The sequence below is a fragment of the Pseudorca crassidens genome, chromosome 5 (genome assembly GCF_039906515.1).
Source record: "Pseudorca crassidens isolate mPseCra1 chromosome 5, mPseCra1.hap1, whole genome shotgun sequence".
Classification (NCBI taxonomy): domain Eukaryota; kingdom Metazoa; phylum Chordata; class Mammalia; order Artiodactyla; family Delphinidae; genus Pseudorca; species Pseudorca crassidens.
Genome location: NC_090300.1, coordinates 51,386,015 through 51,402,028, shown reverse-complemented (window position 1 = coordinate 51,402,028; position 16,014 = coordinate 51,386,015). Strand labels below are relative to the sequence as shown.

Sequence of the window (16,014 nt, the reverse complement as noted above, 5' to 3'; positions counted from 1 at the left end):
ATAACAAACATATTAGACTAAGTACTAAATTTTATCTATTTTAAAATAGATACTATTTAAGTACTATTTAAAAATAAGTACTATTTTTATCTTACACTTTAACTTGCACCTAACATTGTTTATTTTGTTTTCCACAAAAAGCGGATATTAACTGTGAAAGCAGAAAAGGGGGATGAGTAGGGAAATACATTGGAGAATATATTCAGTGACTTGAATGAATTCTTAAAGTGTTTTCTCTGTGTGCTTTGTTATTTATTTGTTTGTTTATTGGTCACATATGTAGCTTACTATATAATAGGAACTGTTCCAACAATATAAAACAGATTAATTTAACAAAAACAGATTAATTTAAATATCACTACAGCTCTTTGAGGTAGGTATTATTGTCCTCAGGTAATATTTGAAGAAACTGAGCAGCAGAGAGATGGAATAACTTGACCGAGTTCATACAGCTAGTAAGTGGCGGAGTTGAGGTGTGGATCCAGGTAGTAGTATATATATCCTGATCTACCTAAAATAAGAAAGTGAAGGAAGATTTCAGTAAGGGTTCTTTTTACTTCTTAAAAGCAGCTTGGTTTGTTTCACACTTTTTAGGCTGTTTAGGTGACAATGCTATTTTAGCTAGATTGAATTTGGGCAAGTTCTCTAATTTCTGAACCTTGGTTTTGGCATATGGAAAATGGCAATAATAATGCCTACTTCACAGTATTGTTGAGGGGATTAAATAAGTTTTCTAAACATCTTAGGATGATGCTGGCTTGTAGGAGGCATGCAGTAAAGGGCAGATATGTTAAGAGTACTTACCATATTGCAGTTATGTGTAACATTCACATTATTATCAATGTTAAGGTGTTGAATATTTGCATTTTAGTAGTGGTGGAGTAATTTGATTAAATAGGTATACTAATCTCTGCTACTTTAACTGTAAATTTGTCAGATCTAGTGTTTTTTTCATTTTAATATTTGTAGTATCTGGCATAAGACCACATACGTAGGGTGAAGTGAAATAAAATCTAGGTGTCCACGAGAGTGTTTGTTTAAAGTTGAAGACAAGATGTAAACAATTTCCACTTATCCATTCCTTGTCTTTGTTCCTTATCAAACTATTAAAAAATAGCTATTATCCATATACTCTCTCTTTCTTCTTTATATAGACTAATATTAATATAAATAATCATTATCATCTCCCATATACTGAGTGTTTACTATGTCCCAGGCACTATGCAAATCCTTTTATGTCTAGTATCTCATTTAATCATCCCTGTGATAATCTCACACAATCCTATGAGACAGGTATTGTTACCTCTATTCCACAGAAGAACAAACTGAAGTTCAGTAAAGCTAAACAACTTCCCTAATCACACAGCTAGTAGGTGGCAGAATAAAGATATGAACTGAGATCTTTCTGACTGCGAAGTCCTCCCACCCTTAATCACTATAATGCCAACAATGGCTTATTTAAAAACAAACAAACTACAGGAAGATTTTACATTTCACCCACTGATTTTAAAAATAAAAAGCCACAATGCTACTTTTTTAAAACCAAAAGTCATGGCTGTTTTTGTAAAGGCATTTGATGTAATCTTGTATTTGCAATTTTCTATCTGAATAAATTAAAGAGGTATGCGGAGGGCAGAAGCATCGGAGACTAAGCAGGGACAGTGTGGAGCAAGTGTTAGAAAAGAACAAATATATATTACACATAAGGAGATTTATAAAAATGTGTAAGAATTAATCAAATTCTTTGAAGAAAAACCTAATAAAAGCACTCATGATAAAAAATAAAATCAGATGGCTTATGCACTGGTTTTCTTTAACAGACATGAAACTGAAGTGCTTTATTAGTAGACAGTCACTTCAAAATAGCAGGATGGTTTCTGGTTACAAAATAGAGAACACTTATCCTTTGATTTCTAGTACTCTGATCACAAATGAAAAACCTAAGACTACAAAGGTAAGAGTGGAAAGATACTACAGCCAGGTACATCTGCATTCCAAGTATTAGAGATTTCATTTTTATTTTATCAATAGAAAGATCTTTTTATACCTAAGCTGTATCAGTGAGACTGAAAAGTAAGAATATACAATGAAGAGGGTAATTTCATTAGAACCAAGTTTAAAAAAATCCTACTTAGGGAAAAGTATATAAAAAGATTGATTAACAAAAGATAAATACTAGGACTTAAAAATAAACAAAAATAGTAATATTAGATAATAATTATATGATGCTTACTTTATGGCAGGCATCATTCTAAAGTGCTTTTTAGATATTTTACATATATTATATATATATATAATATATACTTTTACATATTAGCCAAACTATTTTTTCTACCATGGATAAATTTTCTACCATGGATAAATTGGAAGAATATTTGGCAATCTCATTTAAATCTTAGAGATGTATGACTGTGCATAAATCTTGTGGTATTTCACTGGATTTGGTGATATCACATAGAAATAGCAATCTTACCCTCTTCTGAATAGATTCTTGTATTTTGGATAAAAATACAATTTCAATTCAGCATCTGATTCCTGTAGGATTTACTGTTTAGGGGAAAAAATATTAATACAAAAGTAATTGCCTTTCCCCCCCTCCCCCTCCCCCCAAGTACCGTATGCCTCTTAAGGGAAAGTATTTTAAAGCAACTTCTATAAAATCTGGTATAATAGAAAGTAAAAGTACCTGTGAAGTAGGACAAGAATGTGGTCAAATTCAGAAATGCACAGTTGCATTTTTAGAGTAATGTCTCCATGTGAAAAAACTATACAAACCGTTTAAGACAGACACTTGAGTAAAGCTGGAGCACAACTATTAGAAAACTTTTACCTTTGCTAAAATTGAGTCACATAAATCACTTCCTTCACTGAACATTTGGTGGGTCCTAATGCTGTAAAATGGAGGGGTGGATAGTTCCCATTGATTATTACCAACACATTGGTATTTGGAAACACTCAATCTCTTAAAAAGGGACACCAAATTTATCTTATCTAGCTACTTAGCCTCCCACTCTATGCATTAGCCATGCAGAAGGAGAATTCATGGAACTCCTGGAGAAATGGATACATGGTAATTAACCATGCCTAGTTTAGTAACAGGCATTAATATGAGCAAGCAAGCTAAACTCTTTCATAATTGAAGAGTATCTCTTAGAGAATGAAAATTTAATTTTCTTCTGCTGCCGCATTCAGTTTCTCAGTGGACAGAACCCGAAGGCCACATTTTCTAGTGAATGTGGTTGAATTACAATATGTGATACTTAATAAACATTCCTTTAGAATTCTTTTAAAATACTCTTAAATAATTTTGCATCCCTACAGAATTAAGGCATTTGGAGATGCTGCAGTCAATTCATAGAATTTAATAAAAGAAGCATTAACTCTCTACTGAATTTCTCATATTATCAAAAAGAATTCCTTATAAAAATGCAAGGGAAAAATACAAAATTAATGATAAAAGGTCACTGGATGAAGGTTTAAATCTGATTTAGTTATTTACATCTAATTAATATTTGGAAGTAAATTGTTCTTTTAGAGTTAAGATATATTGTTCATATATTAAATATGTAGATGTCAATTATCATATATTAAAAAAAAAACCTGGTTTTGTATGTTAGATATTCATTGGCTACCTCTCCTTGAGAATAGACTTACAGTGAAATCTTTCTACATAAATGTATTGTCATGGTAAGTTATGCAAGCTAAATATCTTAGCTAAAAAGAAAAAACATTTGGACTATGATTACCTTAATTTTTATATGTAGACTGTGAAGTATATGGCTATATACTATATATGGCTGTATATTATGAACTACATTAACATAATGCATCAATATACGCATATTTCTAGCCAAAAATGTCTACAGTTCCAAATAGCTCTCCTTCATTAACATAATGTAGCAGACATCAGCTAAGTTTTGGAAAAATAAGCATTCATATAAGATGTAATTTTAAATGACAATTCCTGAAATTAGAATAAATATGAATGAGTCAATGAGGTTTTAGTAATTCAATTTTTTTTTTTTGCGGTACGCGGGCCTCTCGCTGTTGTGGCCTCTCCAGTTGCGGAGCACAGGCTCCGGACGCGCAGGCTCAGTGGCCATGGCTCACGGGCTCAGCCGCTCCGCGGCATGTGGGATCTTCCCAGACCGGGCCACGAACCCATGTCCCCTGCATCGGCAGGCAGGCTCTCAACCACTGCGCCACCAGGGAAGCCCAGTAATTCAATTTTAATACTAATATTTATCATCCTTCAATATTCATACTAATTAATCATATTTGTGTAATTTTCTTACATGCAATGAATATTGGAACTCTACTTCCACATACACACACACGCACATGTTTATTGGCTGTTTGCGTGTTTTGTTTTCTAGCCTAGAATTTATATATTATGTTTATAAATTTGGTTTGCTGGTCTAGCTCCCCTATTACGTTTTAAAGTATTCAAGGGCAGAATAATATCTTTGGTTGGGTTTGATTTTGCAAACACACTGTATCTCTAGGATAGGAGAGAGAACTGACTTTACCCTAGAAGAATTTACAGAAGGAAAGCAAGACCTACAAAAAAGGTAATTTTGTTGTGGGGTGGTAATGTAAATGTACTGTCATAACAGGGAGGTGCATAAGTGAGGCAAAGTGAGGGTCACCTGCTCCATCACACGGTTCATGGAAGGCTTCCTAGAAGAACTGGTGCCAGACCTGTATGCTGAAGGCTAAGTAAATAACATCTGGCAAAGGTATGTGAGGAGGGCACTTTAGGCCAATGCAAAAACATATGTAAAGGGCTTCCCTGGTGGCGCAGTGGTTGAGAGTCCACCTGCCGATGCAGGGGACACGGGTTCGTGCCCCGGTCCAGGAAGATCCCACATGCCGCGGAGCAGCTGGGCCCGTGAGCCATGGCCGCTGAGCCTGCGCATCCGGAGCCTGTGCTCCGCAACTGGAGAGGCCACAACAGTGAGAGGCCCGCGTACCACAAAAAAAACCCAAAAACAAAACAAAAATCCATACATAAAGACCCTGAGGCATAAAAGAGCCTATGGTGTCTGTGGCATAACTACAAGCACAGGGATAGTACCTACTACAAAAAATTGAACGTGGTGAGTGGCCCGAGATAGGGTCGAGGAAGTGGATGGTAGTCAGAACATCAAGGCCCTGCACGGAGAATTTTAAGCTTCTTCCTACTTATTTATGGTTGCATCTTGGCACCTAGCCCATGACTTGCTTGCACTTCTTACAACAAAGTAGAAGATTATTTTTTCTCCAGCTATTATCAATTTAAATATGAATGAAATACAGAAGACTGTAGATGCAAATGATATTCAGAGACAATCTGTTGAAAAATCTTCTAAAATGAAGCTAAGAATATTGATTCATATCTGAAACTAGGTCTTGATAAGTAGTATAGAATGATCAATGAGTCAGCCTGTGTCTCTGGGCAGGACTGAATGAGTATGAAAGAATACTTTTTAAAAGATGGAGGAGGTGGAGGAAGAGAAAGAAGAGGAGGAAGAAGAGAGCAACACAAGACAGAATTCAACAGCAGTGGCAAGAGTTTCTCTGCGTCAGAACCTTCATTGATAGCCTCCCTCCATGCTATCAGAGAGAGTCACACAGGAACCTCTCACCTGGGGAGGTACACTTCCACTTTTTGCTTCTTCACAGAGTTTGCCCATTCTTCAATCAGCTGTGCTTTGACCAATGGCTCCAGAGTGGCCAGTGGAACTTCCTGTCTGGACAAGACCAGCATCATACTTATCTCATCCCCCTCATAGGGTATTTCCAAGACTTGGTAGATACCACCAGCTTCATTGGAGCCGTCACTAAATTCCCCTAAAAAGAACAGAAAGGTGATAAAAGGCCCCTATCAAGGCTTAACTAAAATGTTTACATTTGTTATAACTTTCTTCCAAAATAGTGTGTAGAATATAAAAAATTCAGGCATCTGAGAAGAAGAGGGTTTATTTTAAAGTAAGCCCTGAAATTCAAGTGAATCCTCAGCCCTACAGAATTTATTTTATTTTAGGATCCCCAGAATTGTTTCACATTTGTCATATCATGTTCTCTAGATTTACTTTTTATTTTTAAATGAGATATCTCAAATGAATATATTTTAAGGATATCATTAAAAAAGTGAAAAGTCATGATTAGAAAAATAAAGCCCTGGATCCAAGCTGGATGTAAATCACATTTACCAATACCCACCTGATTTCTGAGAAGGGAAAAACTGACTACATAATACCTGGTACTCTATTATTACCGCAGCTAAAAGTTTTGAGGCCAAGGTAGCACAGCCAAAGTGAAATCTACTTCATTCGGCAGTAGTTATCCAGAGCATTTGTGGTGATTAAAATCTCCAAATTAGGTAATTAGGTAAATTAGGTAATTGGCTTTGTGTTCTATGAACTTAGCTAAGTTGACCAGGCTTTCACTAAAAAAAAAAAAAAAAAAAAAAAAAAAAGTCTTTAAAACAAATGGTCCTGCCACTACTTTCAAATTTCCCCCATTTTCAAAACAAACATAATGCTTTTGTTCTGAATATTTTCATTTAACTGATCTAGGTCCTTTAGATGTCACATTAAACATTTTGGTTCTCAAATAAATAGGTATTTCCCTTTCTTATTTTGACTGTTCATTTGATTAACTGTGATTATAATATTTTAATTTTACTGTGTACCTTTGAATAGAATAAAATATTAGTTCTAACATATACTTAGCTTGCAATTACATTTCTGCTTATGACAATAAATAATTACAGTTCAGTATGGTATGGAGAAAGGATTAGCACCCTAAACTTCTGAAAAGGCCAATGAAATATCCCTGAAAACAATGCCAAGGATGCTGACCTGTATCACAAATTATAGACTCTCAGTAAGTGAAACTATGAATGAATAATTACGCCTGACCAAACATAAACAAGTCTGAAAGCAAAATTTTAAAGGAATGCTTATAATTCAAAAAGTGGGGCTTCCCTGGTGGCGCAGTGGTTGAGAGTCCGCCTGCCGATGCAGGGGACACGGGTTCGTGCCCCGGTCCGGGAGGATCCCACATGCCACGGAGCGGCTGGGCCCGTGAGCCATGGCCGCTGAGCCTGCGCATCCGGAGCCTGTGCTCCGCAACGGGAGAGGCCACAACAGTGAGAGGCCCGCGTACCGTACCGCAAAAAAAAAAAAAAAAAAGTGATGAGGTGTCCAAATCAAGAGCTGGTGGAACATATGGCTCACTGAAAACCACCCCAAAGCGAATGACTTTCTGGAGTGACTCAGAACATTCTGACACAGGTCAGGTATTTTCACATGAATAAAGCCACTCTGTAGGTGTAATCAACTTCATAAATTAAGAAACATATTGGAAAACTATCAAAACATATCATATTCACTCAGGATCTAATTAGAGGCCTGTGAAAATGGGGCCAAGAAAATTGAATTGTAGCCCAAACCAGATTGTTGAGAAATCTGAGTAACGAATATTTCATGTTTTTTTCTTAGAAATTTGTTGATACACTGCAAGAAGAGAGAAATAAAAGCCAAACTGTCTTACCATAATAAAATTCTCCTTGTTGATACATCATTGGAATTTGGACTTCACTTTCATCATCTTTAGTGAAGGAAAAAGTTCTGGTATTTTCAGGTCTAAATTGTGACTTCCAATTCCCTTTGAAATAAACAGCATTGATGAGGGCCAGATGAGTGACGGCGTCAAAATCCCTTGGGGATACCAACTCTTTCAACAGACCTATTCAGGAAAAAATGAATGGATGAAAATTCATATTAAATTTGAAGGTGAAAGGAAACCAAAAGATTATCAAACTACCATCCAAGAGAGTGCTTGAGATGAACTTTATATCATTATAAAATTTACAATAAAAATTAAAAGTATCTAACTTTAAAAGGAAAAAATGTAACACACACACACACACACACACAAATATACTTACAGACTAAGGGCATCTAAAATACCGTTATACACCACCTAAAATAACACTAACTAGTAGTATCTTGACATTTGCACGAACTACAGAACCACATACAACAGAATCCCAGGCTTTACTACTTTCTAGTTGCAATCTTAAGACAGATTAAACATTCAACAGATATTTCTAAGTTTATTCTTGAACAATGTACATGATCAAAATGTCATCCAATTCAAACTTTTCCCCCATGTACATTGGATATCTATCAGATATAACAACTGCTTTTGATTAGGTGAAAACAGATGAGTAAAAGCTAACTTAACTAATGATACCTTAATTTTTATCACTTATAATGTTCCTTTCTAAGTCCATTTTGAAAGACATTGGGACTTTATTAATGGCTGAAATTGTTTAAGAAGAGTTTGGAAATAAACAGCTTTCAATAATCCAATCTAATGCAGCTGAATTATTATTCTTATTCTTTGAATGTTAAAAAATAACCATGTTTCTTTTATCTTACATTTTAATTTCACAGTTAGAAAAGATAGGACCACATTCACTCCGTATTCTCTCATTTTATTAGTCATAGCACGTCTTTAGGTACTTAAGAAGGTGCCTCAGCATTTGGGGGAATATAGAACAAAGGGTATGGGATGATGGTCTTTTGTTGTTGTTGTTCCAGCATAAAATGTATTAGATTAACATTATTTTCAGAGTTTTGACAACATGAATTAATTAATTTAAGGAACAGCCATAGTAATCTACTTTCAATTTGGTCTCATTTTTTTATTCTAATTTCAATTATTTTGTTGGTAAAATCGGAAAATAAAATGGTAAAATATGAAACATTTGGAGAGCTTAAATAGTTTTTTTTTTTTTTTTTTTTTTTTTTGTCGGTACGCGGGCCTCTCACTGTTGTGGCCTCTCCCGTTGCGGAGCACAGGCTCCGGACGCGCAGGCTCAGCCGCCATGGCTCACGGGCCCAGCCGCTCCGAGGCATGTGGGATCTTCCCGGACCGGGGCACGAACCCATGTCCCCTGCATCGGCAGGCGGACTCTCAACTACTGCGCCACCAGGGAAGCCCCCCTAAATACATTTTAAAAATATGATTTAGAATTAAAATTTGAAACAAATGCATCCTTTTCTAATTCCTCTCCATTTGTTTGGGCTTAAAATGGGCTGCTCTTTTTTTTAAAGGAATCCTGTACAAATTTTTTGATTAGCAATCAAGTTCTGTGGTTTAAAAGCCAACAAATATCTTTAAACTCTCTTACTCTATTTTAATCATATTGTTAAGAGAGCCAGCAACTGTGATTCTAACTAGTATCTAACTTATTAAATGGTCAGCCCAAGCAAAATTCCATACAGTAGTTAAGATTACCATTCGAATGAAACTCACCAACTGGAGAGCACAGATTTCATATTAATTTATCAGTACCAATATTCTATACATGCCAAAAGAATCAACTTTTTCTCAAATATTTATTCATAAACAATGCTTCTAAAATAGGCTGTAATCAGGGCTTCCCTGGTGGCACAGCGGTTGGGAGTGCGCCTGCGGGTGCAGGGGACGTGGGTTCGTGCCCCGGTCCAGGAGGATCCCGCATGCCGCGGAGCGGCTGGGCCCGTGGGCCATGGCCTCTGGGCCTGAGCGTCCGGAGCCTGTGCTCTGCGACGGGGGAGGCCGCAGCAGTGAGAGGCCCGCGTACCGCAAAAAAAAAATAATAATAATAAATAAAATAAAATAGGCTGTAATCTATACAAAATAATTAGTAGATACTCAACTAAATGCAATGTAACATTCAAAATATAAAAGGAACAAGGGGACAAATAATTTCAGAAGTAAAAGGGAGTTAAAACTAAGCTATTAGAGAAAGATAGGAACCAAATGACTTACTATTTGTATTATTCTCCACCCACTTATTGATATGGTTGGCCACAGCTACATTTTGACTGAAGTCCACATGATTGACTTCTGCGTTAAAGTACTTTTTTATCATTTGCAAAAACTCATCATTGATATGAAATCCATTTTGCACAAAGAGGGCATTGGCAATTTTCATCACATACTGACTCTCTTCAGCAGTCACCATGTGAGAAAGATTCTTCAAGAAAGAAAATTCTTCACCTGCAAAATGACAAAAGATAAGTTTATTAGTGGAACAAACACAGTGAAAGATCCTGGAGAGTGGAGGAGCACGAAAACACAGCAAGGGGGATTAATAGAACAGAGGCCCAAAGGAAAAGCACTGGCTTATTCTCCACACTGACATGGTAACTCTGGAGGTTCCAATATTTATGCTGTTTCTAGATGTTCAAATTAACTTTTTGCAGTTTAGTATTATCAACTGATATTATTTTCATTTTAATTGACTTTTTTGGTAAAATCTATAAAGTAGAGATACTTGGATTGTTTTCTTTCAAAGGACTTAGGTTACTTTAATTAAATGAGTCTTATTTTATGATGATCAGAAATAATCTGTTTCTGTTATCAAGTTTAATTTTCTAGTTTAAAAGTCAAAATATTCCTTTAAATTTTACTTTAAGTAGACTTTTTTTAACCTTACAACTAGAAAATCCAATTGAAATTGTTTTAGTTCTCAACTTTTTAATGAGTTAATTCACATGTATATTAGAAACATTAAAATAGAAATTATACATCATTGAAAAGTAATTACAAAATACATTTTGGTTAGAAATTTTCTCCAGTACAAAAATTTTTCATGATAATACAACATTCAAAAAAAACTCTTGGGACTTCCCGGGTGATGCAGTGGTTAAGAATCCTCCTGCCAATGCAGGGGACACAGGTTCAAGCCCTGGTCCAGGAAGATCCCACATGCTGCAGAGCAACTAAGCCCGTGCACCACAACTACTGAGCCTGCGCTCTAGAGCCCGCAAGCCACAACTACTGAGCCCATGTGCCACAGCTACTGAAGCCCACACGCCTAGACCCCGTGCTCCGCAACAAAAGAAGCCACCACAATGAGAAGCCCGTGCACCACAACAAAGAGTAGCCCCCGCTCACCGCAACTAGAGAAAGCCTGAGTGCAGCAACAAAGACCCAACGCAGCCAAAAGTAAATAAATAAAATAAATAAATTTATAAAAAAAAATTATTGGATGCCATTTAAATAATGAAGGTACTGTTGATTTTAAGTAAAAATTTCTGATATTCTTAGAGCATAATGGTTTTTTTATAGTACTCATCACAGTTATAATTTCTCATTTATTTATGTGATAATTGATTAATATATGCCTCTCCCTCTAAACTGGAAACTCCAGCAGAGCAAGAACCATGTTTGCTTTTGTTTATCATAGTGAGGTTTGTTTAAACAATAATAATAAAAGATACAATTTCCTTGGATTAACTCAGCCAGGGATACAGCTAGGAACTAAGAACTTTCTTGGGTTTCCTAATGGTTCTCTTACCCATATCGCCTCAGTGAGACCTCTTTCTTACTCTTTGTACATACTGCTGCCTCAGGCATAAGGCAACATAACTGAGTTGAATGTTAATGTCAAACCATCTTGAGAAATTAAATCTAAGCACACTTACCATTTTTCAGGCTATCATATCCCATTGAATGACGGATTTCTTTCAGGGTAGACCCTTGGGCCCCAAGTTCCATCATTCCCATTGCAAGGGTGACACTCAGTGGAGAGAAGAGAATATTTTCATCTTCTCCAGTGGCTCGAAGATGGTTATACATATTCACTGACAACTCAGCAATGGTTTCATCAGTGAAAGTGGTCCCTAATGCCAAACTTTGCAGAACCAGCAAAGAGAAGAGTCCAAGGAAAGCCATGTTGGAATAGTTTCAAGCCTGGAGAACAATATTTTACATATTAATTATTAATTACCTCAGAGAAAGGGGGTGAAAGGTAAAAAAAATCATTTCATGGCAAAGTTGTAAGTAAACCAAAAGTTTTTAAACATATGGAATGTTAGTGTCTCTATAACAAAAAAGCCCATTAAAGGATTTGTTGGAAGATCCTATTAAGTCAATTAATAGTCAAATGAGCGAATAACACTGCTAAGTCCTGAGGATACTCCCAAGAACAAGATAGCCCTGGTCTCACCCTCATGGGGCTGAGTATATATAGATATATATTCAACAATGTTTGGTGAGGCTAATTTATCAATTTGCATAGCTTCATCATGCATATTTCAGTCATGACTTTGAAACAATTCACTCTAGTGTACACTAAACTACACAGGTGCAGGACAATTAAGATGAAAACCAAAAGGTATTCACAGGGTTTAAGAAGAATTAGTGAAGTTAGGCATTTGAAAATGCCCCTTTACCCATTTACTACAATTTATGAAATTAATGTACCATGCAACTGTGTTACCAACTAGTGGGAAGAGATCAAACACACATTTGCCAAGAGCCCCAGTTTATTCAGCCCAGACTGCAGAACCCACAGGAAGTGGTAACTCAGAGAAAAAGCAGATTCGGCACATCCTTGTGTGGTTTTCCTTATTTATTTATTCCCTAGCAGGCTGCTGCCCTCAGTGACCATCTCTGTGCAGGGAGACGCCTCCCTCTTACAACAATGTCCTTTCATTCTTAGACTTACATGACCATTTCAGCTTACACCAATACTCCAGTGATTTTATTTAAATGACTGTTCTAAATATCAAGCTCATCTGGTACTTGAACCGTGTTCTCTCGGGAAGAGAAAGCAGTGTCAGTGCCCAGATATCTCAGAATAATATTCCTGCCTTTTGGCACACCAGCATTCCACACGCTCTGTCTCCCCACAAACAGTCTGACTGGTACACATTGGGGACAGGAGTCCCTCTTTCCTCACATTCTCACACTTTGTCACTCTAGGCATCTGAAAGGTAAACTGCCGATTCAAACAGTTAAGCAGCTTCCTTTTTCTTGATCTTTAAAAAAAAAAAAAATCATTAAAACAACAGGTAAATGGGCATCATCAGAAAATCTACAAACAACAAATGCTGGAGAGGGTGTGGAGAAAAGGGAACTCTCTTGCACTGTAGGTGGGAATGTAAATTGATACAGCCCCTATGGAGAACAGTACAGAGGTTCCGTAAAAAACTAAAAATAGAATTACCATATGACCCAGCAATCCCACTACTGGGCATATACCCAGAGGAAACCATAATTCAAGAAGATACATGCGCCACAATGTTCATTGAAGCACTATTTACAATAGTCAGGTCATGGAAGCAACCTAAGTGTCCATTGACAGATGAATGGATAAAGAAGATGTGGTACATATATACAATGGAATATTACTCAGCCATAAAAAGGAATGAAATTGAGGCATTTGTTGAGACGTGGATGGATCTAAAGACTGTCATACAGAGTAAAGCAAGTCAGAAAGAGAAAAACAAATATCGTATATTAACACATATATGTGGAGCCTAGAAAATGGTACAGATGAACCAGTTTGCAAGGCAGAAATAGAGACACAGATGTAGAGAACAAACGTATGGACACCAAGGGGGGAAAGTGGCTGGGGGGGGTGATGGTGGGATGAATTGGGAGATTGGGATTGACATGTATGCACTAATATGTATAAAATGGATAACTAATAAGAACCTGCTGTATAAAAAAATAAAATTCAAAAATTCAAAAAAAAAAACAGGTAAAGTGATATTGAGCAAACACATTTGGAAAATTGTATTTTGTTAGTATGAAGCATTAACAGTCCCCACTACTCAGTTAACAGAGTGCACACATGTTTAACCTAAGAGCGGTGCGTTTCCTACAGGTTTTTGAGTCAGAATGTCCCAATCAGCCCTGTAATATTTCTGATTCCAATTTCAGAGAACTTTGCCTGACCACTTTGCAAGTCCTTCACATTTTTGGGTTCAGTTTCAGGTATCAGTTTTTTGTCTGAGAAGTTCCAAGTCCCCCTGTATCCTGCCCCCCACTTTTGTATTAAGGTTTAAATAATTCTTGCTTGTTTAGGAAGGTAAAGCTCAGCCTATATGTAAATATGAACTCTCACAACCCACGCGGTGAGGAGGCTGAGAATAGCTACTGGCGGGAGATGAAGTATGTTGCTGCAGAACAGAGTCTGCAGTGCAGGCAGCATCGGGACAGAAGCCAGATGCCAGAGCACAGCTGTCCTGCTGGTCCGCTGGCTTAGGCCATTGATGGGAGGCTGCTGTGACATTCTCTCTTCCTCTGTCCTCTCCAGGGAAAGTGAAGTGGAAGAGATGAGTTTTCTCTCTCTCTCTAGTTTCAGATGGAAGAAATATAGCACGTGCTCTTCTAAGTTGAAAGAGAACTTAAAACATATCCGGTATTGAATACTTAAGATGTAATAGTGTTTAGAGGAACTCTGAAATCCAAGTCTGGTTCAAAAGCCCCTGCTCTTCATCATGACGCTGTACTGCTATCTGACGTGCCATCTTCACTCTACCAAGCAAAGACCCATTGCTTTCATTTAATGTTATCTAGTACAAGACCAAGAAATTAAACTCACTGTATGAGAGTAGTATCTGTCATTCAATAACACAACTATTGCAAAACCACTGCATTTCACATGAGGATTACATTTTAAGCTAATAAAAAGATTTCATTCATATAAAACAAAAACCTATTGCCAACCAATAAGCATCTCAGAAAGTAAGGCCAAGTCTATTGTGTTTGTAGGCATTTTTATTTATGTATGTACCATGAGATAATAATAATAGCTGGCATATGATGTATGACCTGTGACAAGTCATGTGCATTCTTTCAGTCTTGGCGCCACTCATGAAATGAAGATACCAATCCCTACTCTGCACAATTATTAAAGAAATAAAGGAGATAGTGTGTGTGTCTGAAGCACTCATTTTAAGCTACAGGTTATACTAATAAAAGACATTATCATTAAAAAATGTTTTCTAGGTTTGTATACTTGCTAATTCAAGCAAGAGGCTATAGAGTCAAAATGAGTATTTTATAATTCCTGTTGGCCCATGGAATGTAGCACCATTACCCATTCACTCAGCCAAAACTGATAGAGGTATCATGAAGATACCAAAATTTATAAGGACAGGATTTTGTCTTTAGGGCACTTGCATCATTGTGCAGCAGGGCATGATCCATTACAGTGGTTCTTATCTTTTTAAGAAAAGAGATGCTTTTAAGAATCAGGTGAAGGGTAAATCATCTCCTCAAGAAATGCACACATGTGGAACAGAACATTACATTCACTGGCCAGGATTTTGCTGGCCTCGGGTTAGGAACCCCTGGTCTACAGCAGATGGTCCAATGCAGAAAGAAGTGTTTGATGGACCCACAGTTCTGCAACATTGCCTTACTGGGGGAAAGAGATGTTAAAACCACTCATGTCTCTTCAAGCTTCTAGAGGATTCCTGGAAGGAACACCCGTATGTTTGTGAGACAGGGCTCTTCCCAGGGTAGCAAGCAGCAGGACACTGAGTCATATTGGGAAACTCCTTAATAAAGATTTAAAGAACTGTGCTCTGGAAACACACATTTGATCTATGGTTAAGTGATCTTTCCTTCTTTCAAAGGCAAGATTTACCATTGCAAGCAAAATGACCTCTGCCAGTCTGATGCAGCCTTTTTGATCCCACCTACTCCACCCCTGGCCCTGGCCCCCTTCACCTCTGCCACCCCAGACTCCTCCTTATGAGTGTTTTTTTTTTTTTTTAATATTTATTTATTTATTTGATTTTGGCTGCGTTGGGTCTTCGTTGCTGCACGCAGGCTTTCTCTAGTTGCGGTGAGCGGGGGCTACTCTTCGTTGCGGTGCGCGGGCTTCTCATTGCAGTGGCTTTTCTCGTTGTGGAGCACGGGCTCTAGGCGTGCGGGCTTCAGTAGTTGTGGCATGCAGGCTCAGTATTTGTGGCTCACAGGCTCTACAGCACAGGCTCAGTAGTTGTGGTGCACGGGCTTAGCTGCTCTGTGGCAGGTGGGATCTTCCCAGACCAGGGCTCGAACCCGTGTCCCCTGCACTGGCAGGCGGATTCTTAACCATTGCGCCACCAGGGAAGTCCATGAGTGTTTTTTCGTTTTGTTTTTTTCAGAGGAGAGGGGAAGATTTCCTTTTCCCCTTCTAAGCACAGGCATCTTCCACGGACCTATGCCTGGCCCTCTCCTCTGTAA

At 37.4% G+C, this 16,014-nt stretch overlaps 1 protein-coding gene across 2 annotated transcripts in view; it reads right to left on the bottom strand.

The window, feature by feature from the left end:
• The window catches only part of SERPINI1 (serpin family I member 1), a 68,526-nt gene that overhangs the window by 16,078 nt on the left and 36,434 nt on the right, over positions 1 to 16,014 (bottom strand). For both annotated transcript variants that reach the window (XM_067737960.1, XM_067737961.1), the window contains exons 2-5: positions 11,472 to 11,739; positions 9,811 to 10,041; positions 7,540 to 7,734; positions 5,628 to 5,832 (exon numbers count right to left, since the gene is read on the bottom strand). In XM_067737960.1, the coding sequence (XP_067594061.1) occupies positions 5,628 to 5,832; positions 7,540 to 7,734; positions 9,811 to 10,041; positions 11,472 to 11,721 (881 nt within the window). In that variant the 5' untranslated portion in view covers positions 11,722 to 11,739. The remainder of the gene's footprint in view (positions 1 to 5,627; positions 5,833 to 7,539; positions 7,735 to 9,810; positions 10,042 to 11,471; positions 11,740 to 16,014) is intronic.